The sequence below is a fragment of the Quercus suber genome, unplaced genomic scaffold (assembly GCF_002906115.3).
Source record: "Quercus suber isolate HL8 unplaced genomic scaffold, Cork oak 2.0 scaffold_400, whole genome shotgun sequence".
In the NCBI taxonomy this organism is placed as follows: domain Eukaryota; kingdom Viridiplantae; phylum Streptophyta; class Magnoliopsida; order Fagales; family Fagaceae; genus Quercus; species Quercus suber.
Window position 1 is genome coordinate 460079 of NW_027069851.1, and position 27786 is coordinate 487864.

The 27786-nt window shown below is 34.7% G+C and overlaps 1 protein-coding gene and 1 long non-coding RNA gene across 2 annotated transcripts; one reads left to right on the forward strand and one right to left on the reverse strand.

Moving 5' to 3' along the window:
• Positions 1-3161: 3161 nt before the first annotated feature.
• On the forward strand, positions 3162-26233 carry LOC112032499 (uncharacterized). Its single transcript, XM_065761172.1, has 14 exons — positions 3162-3414; positions 3527-4667; positions 4763-5501; positions 5954-6449; positions 8027-8178; positions 8254-11682; positions 11817-12029; positions 12727-12930; positions 13106-13327; positions 17666-17963; positions 22574-22914; positions 24528-24561; positions 25044-25140; positions 25681-26233. The coding sequence occupies exons 1-14, from the start codon at positions 3363-3365 to the stop codon at positions 25889-25891; spliced, it is 7629 nt and encodes a 2542-aa protein (XP_065617244.1). The 5' UTR covers positions 3162-3362; the 3' UTR covers positions 25892-26233.
• Positions 16809-20327, reverse strand: LOC136062302 (uncharacterized). The gene is made up of 2 exons (XR_010624092.1): positions 20158-20327; positions 16809-16918 (listed from the first exon to the last, which is right to left on the reverse strand). It is a non-coding gene; the product is annotated as an uncharacterized LOC136062302 (long non-coding RNA).
• Positions 26234-27786: the final 1553 nt, after the last annotated feature.

Genomic DNA, 27786 nt, shown 5'->3' on the forward strand with positions numbered 1-27786 from the left:
ATTACAAATGTTATGCAATATATTATAAACCCGGTTTAAATCTCTAGTATTACTGTTTACTAAAAAAAAAAATGTAAAACTATTCATGTATATTATTTAAGCAAGTCACATGAAACATTAAAAATGTTACATGATTATAAATACACGTGAATGTTTTTTTGGTTAAATACACAAGTTCTATATTTAATTGATTGTTTTTTTACTTAAATTCTATTCCATTCAAAGTTGAAGCCTTACTCTCTCTCTCTCTCTCTCTCTCTCTCTCTCTCTCTAATATTTTGTTTTTGAAAAATGCTAGAGTTATAAACTATTTTACAACATTTTTTACAAACAGCTAATTTGGTGGGTAGGTAATGGTAAATAAAAAAAGTGATATTAATAGTGGGTCCAGATAAGAACCATTGAGAATTCGTCACATCAACAATTTGTAAAAATTTTGTAAAATATTTTGTAATTGTAGCATTACTCTTTGTTGTTAGCCAAATAAGTTTTAAATGTGGCAAATGTACAAATCGTTTAACAACGTAGATATTTTTTGTTAGTTAAATGATGGTAGAGACTAAATTGATTGTAAGTTGAAAATAATGTTAACCAAATTGACTATGATCTCAAAATGCAGAAACCAAAGTGATATTTTTGCATTCTCAAAAAAAAAAAATTGATATTTTTGCTATTTTATCTGCCACATAATGAGTTACATAAAAATTATTGCAACCCAAGTTGCATATAAACCTTGTCCAAATGAAAAAAAAAAAAAAATAATGGAGGGGGAGGTTGTGTGAATAAGAGAGAAACTTGATTTGAGCGACGGAATTCAAATGAAAAAAAAAAAAAAAAATCCATTGTTATTTGGGTTTGAATTAAAACTCACAAAAAAAAAAAAAAAAAAAAAAAAAAACCCCAACACAATCACAAAATCCACATAAAAAACTTCATAAGAAAAACTAACCTCTGAGCCGCGCTCAAATGCTCTTATATTTTTTTCTAAAGGTTAATAATTTTCATTCATAATAATTTGGTGTTTCTACATTTTCTAATCACAAAAAAAATTTCCTAGGGTGTGATGAGTGTTATGTGTTTGAGGGTGAAATATTTTTTTCGTATAAATCTCATCACAACCTTAGATAATTTTGTAATTAGAAAATGTAATAACTCTGAATTATTATAAATAAAAATTATTAGCCTTTAGATAAACGTGTAATGGAAATACTGCGAGACTTAAAGGTGTATTCTAAGGACTCCCTGCCAGAGCAAAGACATGCATGACCATAAGGATTCAATGTTGTGCATGAGCAGCATAATGCAAACAAGAATGCAAGGGGGAACATGCCAATTCATGATGCACCCTTCGCCCATGATGCAACAAGTGACTCTAATACAAACAAAGAAGTCAAGAGGCCTTGGTGTTGCATGAAGCTCCACCAATGCACTAAAGTATAAGGAATACAGCATCATCTGGCAGAGATGGTGTGGAATAAGCTCCAAAAATGTTGTAACAAACTTTATAATGTAACCATAACAAGTGAAAACTTCTCATTTGTAATTTGTAAAGGACATGTTTTGTGGGTTAGAGAGCCCCACACTAGTATCAATTTTCATTGTTCTTCTCAAGTAACACATACAGTGAGTTGAAGTAGAGTTTCTCTACTTCAGACCATGATTTTTTCACCTCACTTACTGAGGCAAAGGGGGTTTACGCATAATCAACATACCTTTCATGTTTCTATCTTACTTATCTTGCCATCATGGCATTACCCTAGCCCTATTGATCCTTTTTTATGGCATCATATATATGGGTAGTTTCACTAATCTAAAGACCTAGTTCCTAATAAACTCTCTCTAAACTAAACTATATAGCATGTACAAGGGATGAAACAATTAAGATTCATACCGCTATTGATTTCCAAAAAAAACAAAAAAAATATTATGAGAACTAAATCTAGAGAATATAAAATTTTAAAGGGTGTAACACATTAAATCCTTAATGTCTGAACCATAAAAAATTAAACCTTATAATTTCAAAGGTAACAAAATAGATCCAAAGATTCCAAAAATCAACAAATTAAACATTCCCTATATTAAGAAATCACAATCACAATCACAATGAATATTTAATTTATTATTTTAAAATTATAAGATTTAATTTGTTATCTTTTCAATTTCCAATTACTTTCATTGTTATCTCAGTTTGTAACTTTTATACAGTAAAATTCATAGAATTCACTATTATGACAAATTTTCCACCCTTTGTTGACTTGTCCTCCTTTCTCTTTTGTATCTAGCTTCCTACGTAACATCCCTTGTTTTGTCTTTGTCATGTTGTCAAGATATTTTCTTGTCCTATAAAATCATGACTTTTAGTCTTTTTTGTTCTTTCTCAAACACTACTTCCTCTGAATATATTGTTGCTTACATAATGGTCTTAATTAGTTAATTTTAAAATTAACGGTCAATTGCCTGACAAGCAAGATAGCCATTCTAAGGTTAAACTCTATGACCATATTTTGCCAAAATAGAAATCTTTAAATAAGATTTCAGTTAAAGCATGAAGGCGTCTCAATAGAAACAATATCCCTTCAGAATTCAAGTGGTGATCAGAAAGGTTTCTCAGACATATTAACAGAATAACTATGCTATTATCAAGACAAAATAATAGACAACTACAGAAAGCACAAATAATATCAATCCACATGTAAAAAGGATTTATAAATCTAGACCAGTCCAAGACAGTTCAAGAGACAAGAGATAAACATACCTAATTTGTTATCTTTTCAATTTCCAATTACTTTCATTGTTATCTCAGTTTGTAACTTTTATACAGTAAAATTCATAGGATTCACTTACATCCAACTTGACTCATTAATTTAACAAATTTAACTCCAACTCATTTTCTTTTAATATAAAGCTACTACATCACCCATTAGTTTAACAAACTGTTGAGATTAAAAACAAAGCCACTAATTAATACTTTTTTTTAATATTAAAACTTTTATGAAAAATATAAATTATTATAAAAAATATTCAGTTACTTTTTCTATACAAAAATGTGTAAACATATTTTCTAAGGTCATTCGTTTTTTTAAAAGATATTTTCTAAAAGTCTATAAAACATAAATAAATAAACGTTTTAGCAAAAAGTAATAAATAAATAAAGGGCGGTTGAAAAACCCTTCTTCCAAAACCCTATTCTCTCTCCAAAATTTCAAACGAAAACCTCAGTGCTTAAAAGCCTCAACGGAAAAAAAAAATAAAAAATAAAAAATTCGCCACCATTCAGAGGAGGGGAGAGGAGAGGCTAGGCGAGGCGAGGAAGAGCGACTTACCGGCAACCACCAGGAAGCTGGAGGCGGAGCTCCGTCGCGATGAGTTACACAGAGACTCAGTTGGGGCGATCGACGGTGGGAAATTTGCCAGGTATCAAGAATTTTTTTTCTCCCTTAAAAAGAATATATATGAAAAAGAAAAGGGTTTTTGTTATTGGGTTTTTTATGAAATGGTATCAATTTGCTTTATTTTTCAATTGCAGTTGTTTTAGATGATGATGGTGCTGGTGGTGGTGAGGTTAAAGGAGGAGAAGTTCCAAGGTTTGAATTTAGAGTGACCCATGAAGCTAAACTTAAAGAACTATTGCATAAGATTAGTTCTCTTGAAATTAAGTTATGCTCTGATGGTGTAAAAGAGTTCATTAGGTTGCTAAAGGGTAATACAGGAGGTGAATTGCTCCATTTATATGTACGGAGTTCATGTAATTGCTCAGAGCTTCTAGATGCTTGGAAGCTTCGACGAGGGAAGCCTGGATTGTCCTATATAATTAAACTGATATCTGCTATCCTTGGTCATCCTGATGGGGTGTATGATCCCAAGGATGGGGAGAGAATAGCTATTAGTAAGGTTCTCAACAAGTTTGCGAGATTGCTTGTTGAAGAATACGTGGTAGAACTTCAGAAGGAATTAGATGGTAAAGAGGTGAAGTGCCAAAATGCAGCACTTTCGCTACTGGCTTCGATTGTTAGGCGTCAGTCAGGATTGGCTTCTGAGGTGGCAAAGAAATTTGATTTTAAATCTAAGACATTTTGCAGGCTAGCAGAATATAAAAAGAACCAAAAAGAGAAGAGGGTGATAAAGCATTCAACGAGGAAGGCATTTGTTGGCTTTGCAATGTCGTTTTTAGAGGTGGGGCGGCCAGGATTGTTGAGGTGGGTGCTGCAGCAGAAGGAAATGTATTCTGGTGTCCTTCGTGGGCTTGGGAATGATGATGATGAAACTATTATTTATGTTTTGTCTACATTACGGGATAGGGTTCTCGTGGAAGAGTCCTTGGTGCCCCCAGGTCTTCGAAGTGTTCTCTTTGGGAGTGTTACTTTGGAACAATTGGTTAGCATTTCTGGAAGAGAGAATGATGAGTCTGCTGCAGAGTTAGCATACCATACACTGATCCTCGTTTGCACTGATCCTTGTAATGGTTTGATGCCAGATTTGAAAAGAAGCCCAAGTCCATTGAGGGGTAATCCGAAGCGACTTGTTGGACTCATGAAAAGGCTAAAAGCAACTGAGGTTAGCTATCACAGAGACTTGCTTTTGGCTATTGTTAGTGGGAGTCCCTTTTTTGGTTCAGCCTACATGGAAGAGTTCCCCTACAACCTGGAAGATTTTTCATCATCAACCTGGTCAGTTTTCTTCAAACCACTGCATGCTCAACATGTTCTTTGTTTATTAGTTCCTTTATATTTGTATATTTGCATGGTGACTGAAGCTTTTGCAGGTTTGCTACAATTTCTCTTGCAGCAAACTTGGTTTCCTCAGTGGGCACTGGTGGTCCCTTTGGTTTCCTCGATTCTCTGTCTCATGATCCCCCTTTGTTTGATAGTGAGGATGTGCAGAGTATCATGAAATGTGTGTGTCCTCGTCCGTTCAGCCGGTCAGTAGTTAACAAGGGGTTGCTTCACTCTGATTTTCTTGTGAAGCATGGAACTCTAAGGCTTCTTTTGGAGGCATTGAAATTGCTGGACTCCTTCATCAGTGCTTTGAATCATAGTTCTTATTCGAGTGATCAAATGATGCAGGGTTGGGCATCTCTCAAGCAAGAAATTCAGAATGAAGTCCGAACTTTGCTCCCTGATCCCCAGGTTTTACTGACCCTTCTTTCTTCTTTGACTCGCCACCCCAAGACTCGTGAATCAAGTTTAAAGAGAACAGCAGATTTTGAAAAATTTCCTGAACGTAGCAACAATAATATGAAAAAGTTGAAATTGAATGATGAGAACAAGGACATGGATATTGTTGTAAGTGGCATAAATTCTGATACAGACTTTGTTCTGCTTGGAGACACTAAAAGAGATGTTGGTTCACCTCTAATAGATGAGACTGACAATGGCAAGGATCTTATCAGTGTTATTGCAGAAATTTGGGGTTTAGACGAATGCTCTGAGCCTTTTATCACACCAAAGGGTGTAGAGATGTTCTTTCAATCTAAACTATTTGATACTCTTAAGATTTATATTGTAAGTTCAATTTATCTAAATCTTGTTGTCCTATGCTCAAACAAGAAAGAAAACTTTTTGGTGGTTGTTTATTTGATTCAATGTAGTTATTACCTTTTGATGGTTGACGTTATGTTTTCTTTACGTAGTTTAGCCTCTGAAATGATTTGCTAGCTTATCTGTTAGGAACCCTTCTTTGAAAAAATAAAATAAAAAATTTATTATTTACTTTTTTCAATTTCTTGTCATCTTAACTTTATTTTTCTTTAGAAGAGATTAAACCTCACCCTGCAGTACTAGATGAATATCGTGTATTAGCTCTCTATATCATTCATGAGCAGCCCAGCAGAAAAATAAATGGGTGTTGGGGAATTCATCAAGGGCCGAAATTACTTAGTTTAAATTATTCTGTTAATTAGAAAACTCTATTCTCTAATTATCTCTGACAATGGTTTTTTAATTCTTTTTTGCAGCGGGCAGTGCCTACTGTGTTGGAAGGTTCATTTGAGTTCTTCCTAAATCTCCTCAGCAATCCTTTAGGCATACCAACCAATCTACAGTGTTGTCTCTTGTCTTTGCTAATAGAATACATTGGATTCTCTTCAAGCAGTGGTATTCCCACTAGAACCCCTCCATTGATGTACAAGCATCTACAGCCACTTATTAACTTGTTAATTTTTTCACCAATCAGTGATGTTAAGAATCTATCATATAGTCTGGCACGAGCGGCTATGTTTAGTACTGGTGCATTTGACAGAAACGTAGATGAAATTGGAGCATGGTTACTATTTTTACCAGGGTATGACATGGGAAAATCTTCTGTTGAGGTCCAAGAATTGGATATGTTGCAGAGCCTGTCTCCAGTTGTTATCTCATTTTTATGTGATGCCATATCAACTATTGGGAATAATTTATTCAAGTATTGGGAAATTGTTAAGCATAATGCATTCCATTCGAAAGGTGCTAAAGGTAATTGATGCTTCCTATATGTTTTATGCTTATTCTGTGAAACTAAGAAAAATTTTTATGTGTTGATGCTCTCCCCATCTCTTGCATTATCTTTTCTCTCTTTTTGGTAGGATAATTTCTACTTAGGTTGTGTTTGGTTAATGTAAAATATTTTCCGGAAATGCTATTTTTGGGAAAGGAAAATATTTTCAAGTGTTTGGTTGCATTATGAAAATTGTTCTAGAAAATATTTTCATGTGTTTGGTAACATTCTGAAAATGCTATTTTCTACCACCACCCACGCAAAACCCACCACCATACAATAGGAAAACCACCAAAACACCACCACCCACACCACCACAACAACCACAAAAAAATCAGAGATCAAAGAGAGAAAGTAAAAAATCAAAATCACACAGAAACGTAGATTGGTTTGTGGGTCGATCAAAATCACAGAAAAAATCAAAATCACAGAGAGAGAGAGAGAGAAAGAGAGAGAGAGAGATCGGTTCGTGGGTTGGCGGCGCGAAGGCTCTGGGTTGCCCGCGAAGTCGAAGGCTCTAGGTCGAAGATCGGTTCGTGGGTTCGTAGATCGGCGAAGTCGAAGGTGTGATCTGGGCTCTCTCTTCTCCCTCTCTCTCTCTCTCTCTCTCTCTCTCTCTTTGCACATGAGTCCGGAAATGGTTTGAAGTGAAAATTTTGACTGAAACCAATTTTCGGGTCAAAGCCATTAAAACACTTGGTCAACTGAAAATATTTTCCGGAAAATTTATTTTCCATGTGCAACCAAACACCCGCATTTGCGGAAAAGCATTTCTGGAAGTGATTTGAAGCCAAAACAAACACAGCCTTAGTCTAGGTTTGAACTTGATATTATATTAATTTGCTCATTTCAAGAACCTCCAACTTTTATATGGCATGATGAGAATTTTCTTTGGAAATTTTTGGTGGTGAGTGGCCATTGAGCTCTTGCTCAATTGACATGTCCTCCCCGTTTAAGTGCTAGGTGGAGGTTGAGATCATGGGTTCTAGACCCATTGGGTGCGTGGGTAACTTATCAATAAATTAAAAAAACCTTTTGGTGGTGAGTGGTTCTCGTAATCAGGTAGAATTTTTACTACATAATAAAGGTTTGACCTTGATATTATATTTATCTGCTAATTAGTTGAGTGATTCTAAATTCTAATAAGGTGTGAACGAATATGCTGCTTCCCTGGTTTAATTTAATACAAAAGTAGTCATCTATCATTCACTCAAACCATATGGTAAGAAATTAAAGGCTTGAGGATGTAATTCTCTTTAGGCTAATCATAATGTGACATACTGATTAAAAAAAAAAAATTTAGGCTAATCATAATGTGACATGAGATCTCTCAACAGTTGTGTTGAGAGATCTATCCTTAGTCATTGAATTGCTGTGTAATTTTTCTTTTGCTGGATTCTTAACTAGTCATCGAATTGCTGGGCTATTCTATCCTTTCTCTATGCCTGAAAAAAAGAAAAGAAGTATATTTTTATCATTAATTCGAGTGCTTCCTATCTTTTTGCTGGTGATGGCTATTCTGTTCTTTTTAATTTTTTCCCTCTTTTTTTGGCAGATGTATCACCTACTTTCAGCCCTCTTGTAATATGTGTCTTGCAGAAATGTCTAAGGTTGCTAACTTCTGAATCTGGAAGTTTTACATTGCCTGAGAAGTCAATCATATCATTATATGTATGCAATACACTGAAATATCTAATGCAAACTCAGGTAAATATCACATGTTTCAGCTTCATTACTGCTTGCAGTTTCTAGACAATCTAATCTATGGACTGCATTTGATAGGTAGATGCTGGGTTGCTATCTGCTTTGGTTGAATCAGTCTTGTCTGAGAGACTTGGTGACCGTTCTGTAGTAGACAATTCTGGGGATTCCTTCTGTGAGTGGAGGCCATTAAATAACTTACTGCTTTTTTCACGGAGCATTTCACATCAACAAACTTCATGCATTTTTTCTACTGATAGAAAAGCTAGTCCTATTGATAGTTCTTTTGCTAGTACACTTGATGATGTTAAACAACTTTTAAGGGCTGGGGATAGTGGCAATATATCTGGCATAACCAAGGCATTTTCTTCCTCAATTATTTGCACGTCACCTGATGAGATATTGAAAAATTTTCCATCAGTTATGACTATTTCACACAACCTTCTTGGAGTTCCTATGTCAATCTTATCATCGGTATTCTTTCTTGAACAAAGTCTTCTTACCAGCATTTCTAAGTTATGGCCCGACATGTTCTTCCCTTGTCTGGAAACAACTCTTTCTGTTGTTCATTGTGAAGTCAAAGGAGATGATGCCAGTGCAGTTTCTTGTCGTTCTTTGGATTCTCAGGAAATTATTTACAATGGAGATCTTGATGCAAGTGAATCTGCTGCTGCAGCATTTAGTTTATTTTTGAAGCAGGCACCTTTCCATGTGCTATTTCCTGCAATTATGAACATCAGTGGTCCCTACTTGCTGGAGCCCTTGAAGATACAAGACATGCTTCTGGCTAAACTATCTGACTCAATAACAGATTGCCACAGAACTACTTATCTGCGGCTGGTGCTATTTTGGATCCATCAAATACAATCATCTTATAGAATTAAACCATTAGTTGAACTCCAACAACTTGCAGAGATTTGCTTTAATCTCGTAAAGCACTTGTTAGCTCAACTATTGGTTTTGAAATCTGATTCTGCTTGTTCCAGAAAACCTGGGGTTTCTTTCTCAGGAACAGATATTCAAGAAGTGGTTCAATCAATCTTCTGTCATCCTGCAGTGGTAGCATCATTATCCTGTCCTTTGGATTGTAAAGAAGAGTTAGCATTTGAAGATGTGGTGGGCACTTTGGATATGTTGATTAGTTTATCCAGGCAGAGGGTTCATATGTTGGATCTTCATCTCTTGAATATATTAACAACAACTTCTGAGTACTTGTTGACCTTATGCAATGTCCAAAACTCTGTACCCAAAGATAATAAAAGTTCTTATAAGCAACTTGTGGGGGCCTTTAATTCCCTGGTACAGAGGCTATTTCTGGAAGCCAGGGAAAAGTTTGATCTGTGCATTTGTACTAAAGACATGATGCCCATCCTTCCGACCTTTTATGCTTTACATGCTCTCCTACGGTTCATATCCCCTTTTGAACTTCTTGAATTAGCACAATGGATGTTTAATAGGGTTGGCATGGATGAATTGATAGTTTGCAAAACATCAAAGATATCTGCTCCCTCTATAGGATTTTGTATTGCTGCTGGTGCTTTCAAAACTCTGTCTGGTTATTCAGAGCAGCAGGTTACAAAGAGAGTACCATACAATTTGTTATGGGAAATAGAAGAAGAGAATATCAACATCAGCATAGTTGAGGAGATCTATTTTAAAGTAGTTATGTTTGCTTTGCATTTTGAACCAGAATTTGCATATACATGCTTGCAGGCGGCTGTTAATGTTGGTTACAGACAGAAATACATGCAACAGCATAGTATTCATCCATTAAGTTTGCTAATGTCCAGGGTTATAATGATAACTCCTGTGGAAGTGCTTTCTCATTGCATTTACAAGACAAGCAAGACGAAAGCTAAATTATTGTTCCTTCTTATTGAGACAAGCTCCATACATTTGTCAACCTTTGGGCACTTATTTTTGGGTATTCTGAACAAAGATTTGCCTCACCAGGGCAATTTGATGCAAGAAAATTGTGGCCTTGCTCTTTCAGATGAGGACTTTATGATGCTTCTGCCTGCTGCTTTGTCTTACCTGAACTCAATTTTTATAAAATTCGGAAAGCAACACCATAGTCATTTTGGAAGCATACCTTCTTTATATTCAAGGATTCTTTTAAATGGTTTCCTTCACTGGAAGAATTTTGTCTCTAGAGATATATTTGAGGAAGAATATGGCGAGCTTTTGCCATCATCTAACCCAGAATTTGTCAGACTTGTTGATGGTAGTCTCCTAGGAAAATCTATTCATATGTTGCGGTATCACTTAGCCTTCAGTGGAGTTCCAATGAAATTGAAGAAGCGATTGAAACTATTTGATAAAATTTTCCAACAATCTACTTCACACAATGATCTGCTAGATTGTGATGTTGGTGAGATGGATTCTCATTCACTTAATCAGTCATTAAACCATATAAATAGAGTTGTTGCAAAGATATCTTTTGGTAAGATTTTATTATATCTGGAAAATAGTCAAATTCATTCTAAGCCAAATGAAGCAGATGGCAACTTGAAGGAAGTTCCTTTGGAAATGGTATCAAATTTAGACTCATCAAGAATGCGGTTTATAAACAATCTGGTCAGTATTTGGCAATTGGTGGTTAAGAAATTTCCTTTAGTTACCAATAGTTCTGCAAAGGGAAAGAGCATAGACAGTTCTACCCTGTACAAATACTTGGAAGTCTTCATATTGAATTGTATTTTTGAAATAACCACAGAATTGCATGATGGTCTAGTCCAATTGCAATGTGTTTCCTTCCTGGAGCAATTGATGAGATCAGCTCTTTTATATAGGTTTGAGGACCCCACAACTCTGACAGCACTCCGAGGTATCCTAAAGTCGTTGTCTGATGGAAAATTTTCACGTGCCCTATATCTACAGCTGCTGCTTGCCCACTCTCAATTTGCCCGTACTATTCATTCAGTCTCCAAAGCATCTGGTTGTTCTCCTATTGGTGCATTTTTAAGGCCCATGTCCAGCATTCTGAGATCACTTGTTATCCCTTCTAGTAAACAAGATGCATTTAGTGGCAAGCAAGATTCAGAAACAACTGAACCGTACACAAAGCAGTTGGAAGTTATTAAATTATTCCACACACTCTTTCCAGTCAAGGCTCTTCAACGTGCTTTTGATTCTGAAAAAGATTTTGGCATTAATTTAAAAGAGTTGCATTTGCTACTTCTGTCTTCTTATGGTGCAACACTCAGTGAAGTTGACTTGGAGATATACAATTTAATGCTTGAAATTGAGTCTATAAATGGATCAGACTCTGTGAATAGTGCTGACATGGATTACCTATGGGGAAGTGCCGCTTTAAAAGTTAAAAAAGAACGGGCTCTTGAGCAGCAGGATATATCTTTGGATATCATGATAGATGCTGAAGCAGTTGAAGAACATCGGAAAAGTCAATTTAGAGAAAACCTTTCGATTGACCCAAAAATATGTGCATCAACAGTGCTGTATTTTCCTTATGATGCTACTGCAAGTGATGAACCCTTATCCTGGAACAAGGTTCAACCATTATCTTGCACTAATCCCATTGTGGTTAAGCTTTTGGATGATCTGGGTTTTTACTTTCAGTTTATTGTTGTCTCTAATGTGATTCTCAAGATTATCAACTAATTTCATCTTTGAACTTTGTGCAGGCATGTTCTCCTATTGTTGAAAATGTAGAACGCTATGATCCCGTCTTTATCTTGCATTTTTCAATTCATAGTCTGTCATTGGGCTATATTGAACCTTTGGAGTTTGCTGGTTTAGGCTTGCTTGCAGTTGCATTTGTTAGTCTTTCTTCATCAGATGAGAGGATTAGAAAATTGGGTTATGAGGCTCTTGCGATATTTAAGCATGCGATGGAGGTTGTGTTCTGTATAATTGCATGTTTCTAGCACATGATTTATGTTCATATTCATTCTATGCAGCAGAATAGTCTCTTACTTCTTTCCCTTCTCCAATTTATAGTTCCTTGAGCTTGTGTATATGCATGTGTCCATGTTGTCAAAGTTTTTAAAGCAATTTTCATATGGCCTTTTTCATGACCTTGAAAAGCAAACCTTTATATAGGGAAAACATAAGCAAACCTTGACAGCTTAATTTTGTGTCAGTGTGAAACATTGGAACAACACCACACTTGCCCGTCTGCCCCCAACCCCCTAGGTGAAATACGAAAGACAGTAGAAAATATGAAATTAAGTAGTTAAACTTGGTTTTGATGTTAATCAATGTTCAAAAGTGTTTTTATGTTTAATTTGTTTAAAATTGGCATTCTCCTCTGGATTTTGGATGGTTATTCTTGATTAGCTGCTGTGCAGTAGATGAAATTCAAAAGTTCTGGAATATTTTGTAATGGCATGCTTATTTGGAATTCAGGTTCTAGAGCCTTATTTACATAGATGATAGATGCGCAGCAGGATTTTTGAATTTTTTATTTGCTAGGCTTACTTCACATTGGCCGATTATATTTAATCCTCCCTTCTGTGCTGGTTTGTAATTTTCCTTTCTGCATTAAGCATTTGTAATGTTAATTTTTAATAAAGTTCAAACTATTATGTGCAGAAGTGCCAAAAGAGGAAGGATCTAATGCAACTTAGGCTTCTGTTGACTTATGTGCAAAATGGTATAGAAGAGCCATGGCAGAAAATCCCTTCTGTTATTGCTCTTTTTGCTGCAGAAGCATCTTTGATATTGTTAGATCCTTCGCATGATCATTATGCAACCATAAGAAAGCTTTTGATGCAGTCTTCTAGGGTAAATCTGAAGGTAAATGTATTGATGACTCAAATAAATTTAATGATTTAAAGAGTTTAATTTATAAATTTGTATTTGTATAAGTTAGATTATATATAGATTATATTGCTTTCTTCTGTCTTATGCTACTTCCTTTTCTTTTTTTTTTTGTTAATGATATATATATATTTTGTAAATATGTGTGCAGGGTATACCATTGTTTAACAATTGTTTCTGGAGTAGCTCTGTGAATTTCAGAGCAGAAAGGTTGTGGATACTTCGCTTGCTATATGTAGGGCTGAATTTGGACATTGATGCTCAAATATATACGAGGAACTCCATTTTTGAGACTCTATTAAGTTTTTATGTCTCTCCTCTTTCGGATACAGATTCAAAGGAACTGATTCTTCAGGTAATTTCCAATCTTATTGTGACTTGACTTCTGTTGATTTTGTGTAATTTGTTTGAAATGCTAGAAAAACTGCTTTCTTTTTGCTAATCAACTTTTTAGTCCCCGTTAATAAAATGATGTTTCTTCCAAATATTTTGGAATTATATATATATATATATTTCCTATGGGCATTTTGGATTCAGATGTGAAATAAGACTTTGAAATGATATTTCTGAGGAAAGGTTTATTCAAAGAGTGGTTACATATATCGTATATATATTTTGGGAGTATTTATGTGGCCATTTTTTGAGTTCTTTCTGCTTGTCTTTGAGAGATCTGCGTTGCCTTTAGAAGAATTCTTCCAGAATACCTTGTCTTCCTAAGTTTAGTTTGCTTATTTAATGTCTTTCTATTTTTATGTTTACTTCTTCATGATTTTCTTTCCATATGTGTGTTACTTTCTCTAGCAGCTAGCTATTTTTAATTTCTTGTGCAGTTTTGTGCCCTTAGATTTTCAAGGATGGTCTAATTTGCTGTGTCATTTCTAGAGGTTGGTGGCTGGAGTAACCAATCAGACCATTAGTCTTTGGTATTGGCTAGTTTTTAAGAATAAAGCCAATTGGTAAAATTATGCCAAAAAAAGAAAAAAAAGAAAAGAAACGTGTTGACTTAAGAATTCTCAGCAGGATGGTTTGATATCATATGATATATAACTCTGTGGAAGAAGAAGAAAACAACCACACAAATCAATTACACAAGTTGGACTGTCTTATATTTATTGTTGCTTTTGATTTTGTTTCTGAAATATTGTCAAATATTTTGATATTTTTTTGTTTCTAATCCTAAAATTAACATAAAGTAGACCTAAAATAGTTAATTGTCACTTCCCCACAATATCCTCTCCTAGTTTTTGAAGAACTGCCTATACTGTGTCCATATCTTATCATACTTGTGTTCCATGTTTTGTGTTGGTGCTTTCTAGATGGAATGACTAAATGCATTTCATTAAACTGATCAAATACGTGGGAAAAAGGCTTTGTTGAGGAAAATCTCATGCTTTCTGTTTGTTTCTGAATGTTTAGTTGGTAGTCTCAGCTTAAAGTTTTGATGCATAACTGAGGCAGTTACAAAGAATTGGGTATGAGTTTTGGCTGTCACATTGTTTTAAAACCATTCTGAACAAAGAACCAGACAGAGTGATTTCTGTTTTTGTGGCCGGATCAGAGTTTGATCAATGGTTGTATCATCTCATAAACAATAAAAAATTTTAATTAGATATATGTTTCTCAATTTATTAGTTTGTGAGTCCAAATATTTTTAGAGATTCTTTTCCATTTTGAACTGAGGAGAGGGATTTATAAAGACTTTTTAGTCATTATTATGTAAATTACCAGTGTGGGACTTTTATACCTTAAGAATGAAAGGTAAAAGAGAAGAGGGCTCATTTATCTTTGAAAACATTCTCAATATCTTTTATTGTTTCAATGTAGGACATGCTGTTTTGTAATAGGAACTTAATGTAAGTCCCACGTTGGAAAATGAAAGGGGATGCTATACTTCTTCTATAAACACCACACTTCATTAGGAATTCCAGGCACTAAATGACGGGCTAGCTTTTGTGTGGGTCTAATATTCTTTAGTTCAATGTTGAATTTGTTTTATTCCCAATAAAATAAGTAATGCTGTAAGCATACTTAAAAAAAAAAAAAAAAAAAAAAAAGGAATGGTCAAAAAGTTTTATGGTAAGTGTCTATATAAATGTGTTATTGTACTCCAACAATAAAATATCAAGTGTTTTGAGTAACCCCCCCCCCCCCCCCTTCTTTTCCTATTGCTAAGTTACATATACATCTGATGGGTCAATGACCCTAACCAATAACCCTATCCTCCACCTAGCACTTAAAAGAGAAGGAGGTACCAATTGAGCTAGAGTTAAATAGAAAAATCGTTCTAGTGAACTCATTCATTCTTGAATCCTAACTATTCTTCTTAAAGGTTTAAATCCAAAATCTACAAATCCTCTTAAACACTAAGCCTCTGTTTGGATTGCATTTTGAAGTCTGCATTTGTGTGTTTGCTAAGTTACATATACATCTAATGGGTATTGAACCGATGACCCCATCCTCTACCTAGCACTTAAAAGAGAAGGAGGTACCAATAGAGCTAGAGTTAAATAGAAAAATCGTTCTAGTGAACTCATTCATTCTTGAACCCAAACTATTCTTCTTAAAGGTTTAAATCCAAAATCTACAAATCCTCTTAAACACTAAGCCTCTATTTGGATTGCGTTTTGAAGTCTGCGTTTGTGCATTTGCTAAAAAAATTGGGTCCCACACAACACTATTCATGGACCCACAAAAACCATCCAAACACAAATTTCAATATAAATTTGAGTCCCACAACACTATTCACACATTTAAAAATTATTTTGCTACAGTGTTTTTAGTTTTCAATTTTTAGCAAATAAGCGGTATCCAAACACACCCCAAACACACATTGACAAATTGGAGTTGATTTTAAGCAATTATATTGCAACACATTGCTTCCCTATGAAATGAGTTTATATAAAAGCATGTATGCTCTACTGTCCTAGTGATAATAAGAATGGATCATAGTTTGATTTTTTTTTTTTGGCTAGAGTTATTAGCATAAACTTCCTATGAGTCTCATCTTTTGTTCTTCCCCTAATATGGATCTTTATGAATAGAGTCTATAGGATACTTTATGATTTCCCCAATCACAAAAACTTTCCTAGATTTTTTTTATTGGTGAGGCAAACATGCACCCCCAATTGTTTTGAACCCATGACCTTAGCTTCCACTAGAACAAGGAAAGGGGAGTCATTTAAGCTAAAACTCATTGGCAACTATGTAAGATCCTTTCTCCTCTTTCTATCAGCTACAACGTCACATCCATTTTCTCCAACTGCTCTCTCACCAGATGCTTACAACCTCTCAGCAAGACAGCCCTCTAATACTAAATATACCAGGGCTGCCCAGGATCAGGACCGCACTATGAGGTATCCGAAAACAAATAAATTAAGGAAATTGTAGCATCACTAGATCCTATTGCTTTTTAAATGATAGGTAGAGAGTGGGTAGGGAGAGGTGAGGTTCAAACCACAGACATGGGACTCAACAAAAGATGTCATTACCATTGGGTTATCACTTGAACCTCATTAGATCTTGTTGCTCTTTAATTCAAATTTTAATTTTAAGCTATTTTGGGAGACAATGTGAAGATAACAAATATCACAGAGAGAGAGAGAGAGAGAGATACCATGTGGAAAATATCAACTGGAGGTGTACCCATAAGTATAGCTTTGAGCCCAACCTCTGCACAAGGGTAAGAGCCCGCATAATTATATACACTAACAGCCTGATATATTTGATATAAACCCTCAACTGACAGAGTAAAATGTGGCTGGTATATTTCCCTTTTCTGGGATATTTTCACTGTTGACATCATTATTTGCAAAAATAGATTAACCAATGCAACATTTCCCTTTTTGAATGTCAAACCACCAATTAACACTTGGTACAGATGCGAACAAAGTTCCATGAGCTGCTCAAGGGCATCTTTCTGCAACCACTCAGTAATGTTTTGGGATGAAATAGCATCATTGGCAACCTGATTTTCAATCAAAACAAAAAGTCAATAGAATGGGAAAAAGAAGACTACTGTTGACAATTTCTACTGACATTTTATTCGTTCACAGAGCACAGACTGTAGTCAAGCTTAAATAAACAGGAATATTGTAGTTTGATTGAGCTATTAAGATAGAATTATGGCGTGGAGATGGATATGCAATTATTTTGTAAAATAATCATATATAAACACATTAACAGAAAAGATCAAATTTATGGTTATGATAATGATAATAAAACTAAAATTAACAGAGTTAGACAAAGTTCAAGTTGTCACCCTTGGAACTTCACAAGAAACCTGTTTCTACAGGTTACAGCAGAGATCGTTATTAAATTTCATAGGCTACTTGACATATTATGCAATATCACATACAATATCTGTTAACTACTAAGCTTCTTAGACAGGATTTCTTAGTTAAATTGCAAGAGAATGAAATAAATGAGAACATGTTATTTGCACTGGTGTGTGTGTGTAAGAAAGGTGTATAGGGGAGGTTTGACATTGAGAAAGCTTATGATCATGTGAATTGGGAGGCTTTACTAGATCTATTGAAGAAAATGGGCTTTGGGGAGAAGTGGTGTAGATGGATTCGCACTTGTATATCAACAGTCCAGTTCTCTATTTTGGTTAATGGGGCTCCGGCTGATTTTTTTGGGAGCACAAGGGGATTGAGACAAGGGACCCGCTATCTCCTATGTTGTTTTTGGTTATGATGGAGGTTTTTAGCAGGATGTTGAAAAAGTTGAAGGTGCTGGCCTGATCAGTGGTTTTAAAGTTGATGGTAGACGGGGTGAAGGGGAATGTGTCTCACATCTTTTGTTTGCGGATGATACTATTCTGTTTTGTGATGCGGATGTGGAGCAGATCCTACATGTTCGGATGCTACTACTTTGTTTTCAAGCTGTGACAGGTTTGAAGGTTAATGTCTTGAAGAGTGAGATGGTTCCAATAGGGGAGGTTAATAACATGTATGCCTTGGCAGATATTTTGGGTTGTAGGATTGGAACTTTGCCTATGACCTATCTTAGTATGCCGTTAGGGCTTCCTATAAGTCCCCTACTATTTAGAATTCTATCTTAGAGAAAATTGAGCAAAAGTTGGCTGGGTGGAAGAAACTGTATTTGTCAAAAGGTGGAAGACTAATGTTGCTTAAGAGTACGCTATCTAGTCTTCCTACTTACTATTTATCTCTTTTTACCATCCTTTGCATGTGGCTAATAAGATTGAGAAGTTGCAAAGGGATTTTCTGTGGGGGGATTCGAAGGCACATTTGGTGGGGTGGGATAAGGTGTGTGCACCTATGGCGAATGGTGGTTTGGGAGTAAGGAAATTAACTAATTTTAATAAAGCCTTACTAGGAAAATGGTTATGGCGGTTTGGGGTTGAGGAGACACGTCTTTGGAGAAGGGCAGTAGCTATGAAGTTTGGGGAAGAGTGGGGGGATGGTTCTCCAAGCTAGGTAGGGGTGTACATGGGTGTGGTTTATGAAGAAGTATCTGGAAAGGTTGGGAAGTTTTTAGCAAAAATATCCAGTTTGAGGTACAGTTGGGGGATAAAGTGAAGTTTTGGACAGATCAGTAGTGTGGGGATTTACCACTCCAATTGTCCTTCCAAGCAGTGTATGGGATTGCTACTAATAGAGAGGCATCTGTGGCCTCGCCTCTTGATCGGTCAGGGATAAAGACACAGAGAAGTTAGAATGTTCGTTTAATTGGGGAACCAAATGATTGGAAATTTGGTGTTGTGAATGAATTCCTTCGTACCTTGAGATCTAATTTACCTCAAACTGAGAATGGAGACCGCATGAGATGGAAGTTGACAAAGAATGGGGGTTTTGACATCTGCTCGTTCTATAATAAGCTACAAGGTCCCTTGCCTATTATCTTTCCTTGGAAGGTATTTGGAAGGTCAAGGCTCCTTGGTGCGTTTCTTTCTTTGTTTGGACTGCAACTTGGGATAAGATTCTTACAGGCAACAATTTGCAGGGTACAGGCCTTGATTTTGTTGACTGGTGCATTATGTGTCGTTATAATGGAGAGACGGTAGATCATTTGCTACTCCATTGTGAAAAAGTTTATTAGTTGAGGAGCTTAGTTTTTAGATCTTTTGGAATTTCATAGGTCTTGCCAAGATCAGTTGCAGATACTTTTTTTGGTTTGTGAAATTGGTTTGAAAAGCACTCTTCTAGCATTTGGAATTTAGCTCCGTTGTGCTTAATGTGGTGTATTTGGAGGGAGCGAAATTGGCGAACTTTTGAAGACATGGACAAGTCCGATGACCAGTTGCTTGCTTTTTTTAGTGATTCTTCTTTTGAATGGTCTAGGGCTTAGGGAGTCACCTCCAATGATTCTCTCCCTTTGTTCTTTAGTTCTCTCCTTGGTACTTAGTTTTTTTTTGTCTGTTTGTTTCTTTTTCTGTACTCTTTGTTCTGCCTTATGTTTTTTTCTCATGAGGTAGCTTTCTGAATATACATCTTTCTTACTTATCAAAAAAAAAAGTGTTGAGCATCTCTCTGAAGCATATACTAGTACCTACTTTGTTGACATAGGGTAATCACAACACTAGAATCTCAGTTTTTGGATAATGCAAATCCAAATCAAACCGTTCTTTTCAACAAGTCTTGAAGATTCCTTACCAGACCTGAATTATTCCAATATAAACTCCTAGTGGTCTCTTTACTAAAATGCTAACTGCACCATTAAGCTGAAGAACACAAATTATGTTTTTTATATAATAACTTAAGCAACCCTCCCCCCCCACCCCCCAAAAAAAAAAAAAAATAAATAAGGGAAAGAAGATAATTTAAAAAAAAAGCCCTTCCAGCTGACAAGGGGGCGGACAAGATACCACCATTCCAAAATGCTAGAATAATTATTAAATAATTAAATTCATCATTCCTCAATAGCTTAATCTTCTGAGACAGTCAGTAATTTATTTTAGTATCAGATTAGGTGGTCTTGAGATTGAATTTTGTCTCCATTGTACATCCCATTTAAAAAGTTATAAATCCCATGTGTTAGGCCCCACTATTAACAGGGAGTTTGGATCCACGCATGAGGGGAATTATTAGAGTAGTTAAATGGTTAAATTTATGATATCCTAACAACTTAACCTTTAAGAAGAATTAGTAATTTTCAAAAAATAAAATATTTATACAGAATAAAGGATGACAAAAAACATAAGTTAAAAGCTCTTGAGCCAAGAGGAAATTAGTAAATTACCTCTAATACCACAAGCAATTGCTTTAAGGAAAAACCTTTTTCATCTTCAAAGAGCCTTCCGCTAGAAAATGAGATAACAGACGACAACCATGAAAACAGACCACAGCGTTCAACTAGATAACGAGCCGTCTTATGCAATTTGAACGCCTTCTTCACTACCTGCAGTGTAAATAAAGATAAAAAAAGAAAAAAAAAGAAAAAAAAAAGAAAAAAAGCAAGGTCAAAACAACAGTGTTTTAGATCAGGTTTGCAAACAACAGAACAAGGTTTAGAAATAATGCCTCAACAAAACGTTTGCTATGCATGTACATTGTCAGTTGTAAAATTCCAAGGTGACACATTATTTTAAAAACTGAACCCAACCAGCTAGTCCGACCGGTTCATTGTACAAGACTACAACTAGGCAAAAACAAATTAATATTTTTTGATAAGTAAAAATAATAATTATAATAAATACATACATTGTACATACCTATACCAGACCAGTGATTACCCTAAAACCGATAATATTCAAAAACCAGTCAAAATCAGTAAATAGGAGGTTCAATCTCCAAAACTGTGTACCAGAACTGGTTTTGGCCGGTTTTGATTTTTTTTTTTTTCTCTAGTTTTTTATAAAATAACTTGTCACTTCATTAAATTATTATATATAATTATTTTTTCCTTTTATCATTTATTTATTTATTTTCTTTTTGCTGAATTGTCATTATCATTGTTACTAAAAAAGAGTTCAAGGCCCGTGATCACAAAGTCTCACAGAGAGCCCTAGGAGTTGCAAGAATAGGCAAATACCAGGGGCCGAGTCACGGGCATACCTCGGTGTGGTGTAAAGGGACTGAAGAGAACTTATATCGGGATTTAGTTGTTTGAGTACTATAGTTTATGGAAGGTTTTTTTGTATGATGGCATGTGAACCTTTAAAGCGACAAAACCCATGCATGTGCCTTTTTCATTTTTATTCTTTGATTTTTTATTTTTTATTTTTTTTATTTTTTTTTATTTTTTATGGGAAAGTTTGGTGATGAAGTGTTACTTGGAACAAGAACGTATACAAGCCAATGAAATTGAAAACAAGGTGGAATTCCATACTTGAAATTTAAGTTGTGCAATTGTCCTTTTTGTTGCTAAAAAAATTTGAAATGTAAATATGTGATAAGATGTTTATTAATTTTTATTTTTATCTATTTTAAGTATAACGGTAGAGCTTTTTAGCACAACTGCACAAGACATAATACAATCTAATAATGGATTTGTTAAAAATACATATAATGAAAAATTATTAAGTAGTATAATATTAACAAAATGTTAATTAATGTTGCACATAGCTAGTTACCAAATGCCGTACACACAACTTGTAAAATTGTGTTTTCAAAACATGAAATCAACATATGTTTACAGATTTTTTTTTCAAAATAACACTGAATCTCAAACAATTTCGTTAGTCAGCACGTTTTCAAAACAATTTAGCAAACTAACATCTCGAGCAGAAGGGACTCGATTTTGTTGTTGTAAATCGAGTGTGACGAAGTTGAGTTCCACGGAACTCGAGTCTTCAAGGCTCAATTTCCCTGAGATATCCAACAGAACATCTTCAAACCCCTTTTCCAGAGAAGAAAATGAAGGAATTAGAGGAAAACATTCTTCTGGAGTTTCTTCGCCGCCACTGGAACCTTCGTTGTCGCTGCTTGGGTTCAATCTGAGCTGAATGGTTTGGGTTAGGGAGATTTGGGTTTGTTGTTTCTTCGTGTTTCTTGTTTGGTTTCTTCGAATCTTCGTGTCTCTTGTTTTTTTTTTTTCTTCTTCGTTTGGTCTAGGTTTTTGTGTTTCTTCCTTCTAGTTCTTCTTCGTGTAGTTTGTGTTTCCTCATTGTGGCTTCGTTTGATCTCTTTATGGAACTCGAGTCCATAATGCTTGATTTCCACGCATAGAACTCAAGTCTGTAATGCTCGATTTAGCGCTACAAAATTGAGTTCCCTACCCTCGAGATGTTAGTTTGCTAAATAGTTTTGAAAATATGCTAACTAACGAAATTATTTGAGTTTTAGTGTTATTTTGAAGAAGAAAAAATCCTGTGTTTACATATACATATAATCATTACCCTTAAGAAATTATATCAAATCTTACTTAAATCACATAAAAAACAAGGTAGTGGTTGTCGAAATTGGATAAAAGGAAAGGTAAAACTAGCCAGATGTTTCTGAAATTGAAAATGAGCATGATATATTATCAATTTGAATGGGGCCATCTAAACAAATAATCGACTATATTACATCAAAGATCCATTACCTTCCTCTTCTTCTTTTTCTTCTTCTTCCCTCTAGAGGGACAAAAAAAACTACTGAGAAAGGCTAAACCTAAAAGGATAAGGTAGTAATACATAGGGAAAGTCTTGAACTAATTAATCTCTCATTTGTAGCTTCACAATTTCACATTTCTTCAGAGGAAGAGATCCTTGAGGATTCTTTGATACCTAGACTTTTACGATGGCTAACTGCTGCTATTATTCTTGGGAAGCTTTCTTGGAAAAATACTGATGTTGATCCCAAGATTTCAAACCTTTTTAAATCAGGAACTCTGCAATCTTTATTGGCTCTTATTGAAAACGAACGTGATGAAAGCGTCAAAAATAGATTTGGCTGTGAGGATTTATTGGCTGCTGTCATTTTCTACCTTCAACAGCTTCATGGCATTCATTGTCAAGTGCTCCCTCAGTTATATCTGCATTATGTCTTCTTTTCTTTGCCTCCGGTCCTGCAGGTAAGCTATTTTGATTAGTTGTCAGTTAGTTGTTTGGCATGTTGTGTTGAGTGCTGGAGTTGGGATTTTGGACTTGGATTCTGGAAAGATTCAAATCTAGACTTTGAATAAGGTCTTGGGTATTCTACTTTAGGCACTATACTTCGCCAAGCAGGGAATCTTAGTAATTGGCGGGGAATTTTAAACTGATCCTAGAACATAGTTTCAGTGGAAACCAATGCTGGCATGTGGCTTGGTTGATCTGAATAGGGTGGTCATGCTTCTAGACTTCTGACTGACATAATAAGTCGTGACAATAAATTTTGAGAGGCAGCCACTTGATTTGGGGATTGGGGTGGTGATTGAGGACATGTAACAATCAAAGGAGAGATTACAGTAGGTCAACATTAAGGATCAGCATTTAGCTCTTACTATTAATTTGGAAATTTGTCAGGAATGAACTCATGTAGCATGGTCTAAGTTTTTCATTTTGGTCCTTAGACACCTGTTGGGCCTATTTGCCATTGAATGGAACTGTGGACTGTGGTCTAAGTTGCATGGTCTATTTTCTATGTTGACTTTGTTTTTGGTAGCGGTGGCATACCTTTGTTAGCTACTTTGGCATCAAGAGATTTAAGCATATGTTGACTATAGAGTAGGAAGCACAAACATGGACACGGACACGGACATGGGTACAACACGGCCATTTTTGAAATATTAGGATATGACACGGTGGGAATATGCATATTAATTAATTATTAAATATATTTTTAGATATTGTTAAGCATTTATTTTTCATATAATATTAAACATATATTAATTTAAGAGAAATAGTGGATAATAAAGTGAATTCATGACTAGTAAATGATGTTTAGAAATTAGAATACAAATCAAGAATAAGATCCATAAGAGTAAATAAAAGATAACTAGATAAGTGTTGAAGATTGAAACTAAAAATAAATAAAAGATAAATGTCCCTCCCATGTCCGTTGTATCCCGTAATGTTTCAAACAAAACAAAAAAGGATGTGGCTAGTTCACGTGTGAAGAAGTGTCCCAAACATGTCCAGTATTTGACACGGGTATGACATTTTTAATGAAGTGTCTGAGCTTCCTAGTCTATATTATATATATATATATATATTTATATATATTTTTTATATTGGTGTAAATAAAAATTGAGAAATGTTGCCAATGAGCTCTAAGCTCAAATGACACATCTTCTTGTAAGAGTAAGGGTGAGGTTGTGGGTTCAAGACTCACCTAGTATGTAACTTACCATTAAAAAAAGGAGTTGATAAATGTTGAAGATAGATGCTAAGCATCTTGTTTTTGTGAAGTGATTGGCCTTGAAGAGGGAAAATTGCATAGAATGTTGCTAATTAATGTGGGATAGATGAAGTGAAGAAATTCCTTTGGAGGGTTTCCAGGACTGATGGTGTATATGGTATGGTGCAAATTTGCTTGGCTGTTGAGAATCAGTGTGTTAATAGTATGGATATTTCGAGAATGTTACCAGGGATTCTTGACAAAACAAGAAAGTTCTAACCCTATATATGTGTTTGAGGACAAAGAAGAGAGAGTAATAGATATTTTTGTTGTGTCAAATATATCTTTTTGTTTTGCACTTCCAAGGATGAGGACTGTAAATTGAATTTGAATCTGTGCGGTGAGTGAATAATAGATGATCTAATTCTAGTAACTGCCAATGTTTTTTAAGTTCTTAGGTCTAGCCAAACCCTTATAGCTTGGATGAGAATAAGATGAGTTGAGTAATAATAGATGATCTAATTCTAGTAACTGCCAATGTTTTTTAAGTTCCTAGGTCTAGCCAAACCCTTATAGCTGGGATGAGAATAAGATGAGTTATTATAAAATTTCTACTACACTGACATATACATAAAATCCAGTATAACTTAATCTCTTAGTGTGGCTTAACAGGCTTGGTAATTATTAAGGTTGGTGTTCATGTCCACTGAAGTTATAGGCTTTGACGTTCTCTTCCAAAAGCAAATGATAAAAATTTGAAGTGGATGAGTTTGATGTAATTAAATGTTATATACGCAAATATTTTTATGAATAAATATTTATTTATTTTTCATTTTGTGAAAATATAAATTTGCTTACTCTCTTAATATTATATTTTTGTAGAATCCATATCAGATATCTTCCAAGGTCATAAGACCCTGATGGCGCCTCTGTGTTCGAAGATACATTGCCCTGCTGAAGCTAATCCTGCCTGGAGATGGTAATACATCATCTCTTCTAGCTTTTTTCTTTTTCCCTGCTCTTTGAACAAGATGTGGATTGTGGAATGAAGGGTATTTGATAATTACTTTGGAAGTAAATGTGGTATTTACTTATAAAGGAATGAACATGGTATTTAACTGATGCTTGTTAACCTGTATGATCCAAGGTGATTATCCTGTTTAAATGATTTCTTTCTGATTCAAGTTCATAGATCTGTTTGTTGCTGACTTTGCCATGTTTGTGATAATTCTTAAAAGAAAGCTAATCCGATATTGGGCATCTTTGACATTTTATGTAGTTTCATCAGTGAGAAATTAAAAAAGCTTTGTCTAACTAGCAGGTTGAAGGCTAGTAATAGAACTTACAATTTTAGCTCAAGATTTTTTGAAATCTTTACTAGCTTTGTTTTTGTAAGCCATGCTCCTTAATCTCTTGCTTGTTGGCTGTTTTTGCATTACAGCAATGCTATTATATTTTCTTGCCAAGGCTGGGGACTCTATTACTTTAACTATTCTGACCTAGCATGTTCTTTGTACAGGTCCTTTTACGAGCTGTGGAAGGAACCTGCATTGGAACTCACCGATTTACAGAAGATGGATGAACTTAATGCTTGTCAAACTCTTTTAGTAATTTTTGCAAATGGACTTAGAAGGAAACCATTAGATTTGCAGGTTTTATCACCTCTAGATGTGGAGAGATCTGGTGTATATGAATGGGAAAAAAGCATTATTAGTGCTAGCAGTGTTTAAATTATATTACGAACTTCCAGATTGATTAGTAAAATTCGAGATTTTGGAATGACATTGTGTCCGGAAAGGCAGTTTGTAGTATATACTGAGTGTACTTGAAACCCATGATTTCTGAGAAAATTGTACATGACTAGGGCAGATGACGGTTGTAATTTAATGAAGTTGGGTTCGAAACATCATGTTACAGCCATTGTAGGAGAAATACAGATATGTCAATGTAGCCAGCATTCAAGGATGTCATGGCAACAAAGTTGTATTCAAATGACAATGTTAGTTAAGACTAGAATTTGTTGTAATTCTTATTATTGGTCATTTAATGGCTAAGTCTCCATATCTCTTTAAGCTCTCTTTCCATTTATGGAATTTGCTTTTAGATTGTATACATTTCAAGCTCTCGAAAAGGAGCTATTATTTCTCACTTAAATTTTTTATTCAAACCATTCTGAATGTTCAGTTCAATCTGTTAAATAGTAATCCAATTATGTGACATAAATTGGAAGGCCAATTGTAATCCATAGTAGTATTTTATGATCCCTTCCCTTTCCTTGATCGTTGGGTGTCTCTATAGAGTAAGTTTTGCAGTACAATTTTTTTTTTTTTTTTTTTTAAATTTTAGTGTATCACTTAAAATTTTTAATGTGTCATGGGTAAGGATTGGATTCAGTGTCCAGTTGCGTTGGACCTATCTGGATAATGCCATGTGTTTATTGTTGGACGTGTCATGGGTCCAGTGCAATTGGACACTAGACCTAATCTAAGTCTATCACTTAAAACATATTCATATTGGGTTCAGTTAATATATGCTTTTTGAGTATATATTAACAATTTATTTTAGAAAAATTTTTATCAAAATTTGAAAAAATTATCAAAAAGTTTGGTAGTTTTTTTAATTTCTGATAAAATTTTCTAAAATGATTTACTAATATATGCCTTAAGGGCATACATTGGTAAAACCCTTCATAATTTTGGGGTTCAAAAATGATATCCTATTATTTCATGTGAAATTTTTTTCCTCTATAATCAGATTGAATAAAGTACCACTGTCACAAGACAATAACAAAGATTGAAATATTTAGTAACATAAAGTGTTTCACACAAAATATGTAGTACTTGTTGTAATTTACGTTGAAGTAGCATCACAATATGAGCCCACTGCAAATTTAGTCCATCTGATCGACCGACTAGCGTCGATGTATATAGAAAAGATCAAAAGTTTATATCCTTGTTGGCTGGGCCCAGTTACCGCTGGAGAAACTGTTGAGATTCCTTTGGGCTCTTCTTTCTCATCTAGCTGCCTTACCTACACAACCAATTGAATAATGATATGCAAAGTAAGACAATGGTTTATAGTCTGGAAAATTAATTTTTAAATTTCGTTTTATCCTTCTTTCTTTGACCAATTTTAATTGATCTTTTTATAAATATCAGCAACATTTTTTTTTCACACTGCAGTATAATATTATGAAAACTACATCTCATAAGCTTTCTTCAACTCACCTTATAATTTTATTAAGGGTTGAAGTGCTAGCGCAATGAGTAGTAAGGTATTCTTTATGATGTCCTAAGGTTCGAACTCCACTTCTTCAATTATCTACTTATCTTTTTTATAAATAATAAAAAAAAGGATTTTAATAGTTTTTGTTTTTGTTTTTGTTTACATATACATATACACTTTTTTATTTAAGTATGATATGATATATAACATGACAGACGAAAATAGGATGCGCAATAAAAGGTAATGCAAGTTGTCTTGGCATCTCTTTCTTTTTCTTTTTGAAACTATATTGGCATCTCTTTCTTAAGTTCACATGTCAACCACTTAATTTAATATTTAAATTTTTAGTTAAAATTCATCCTACTCATGTCTCATGCGCCACTTGCAATTTTTTTTATAA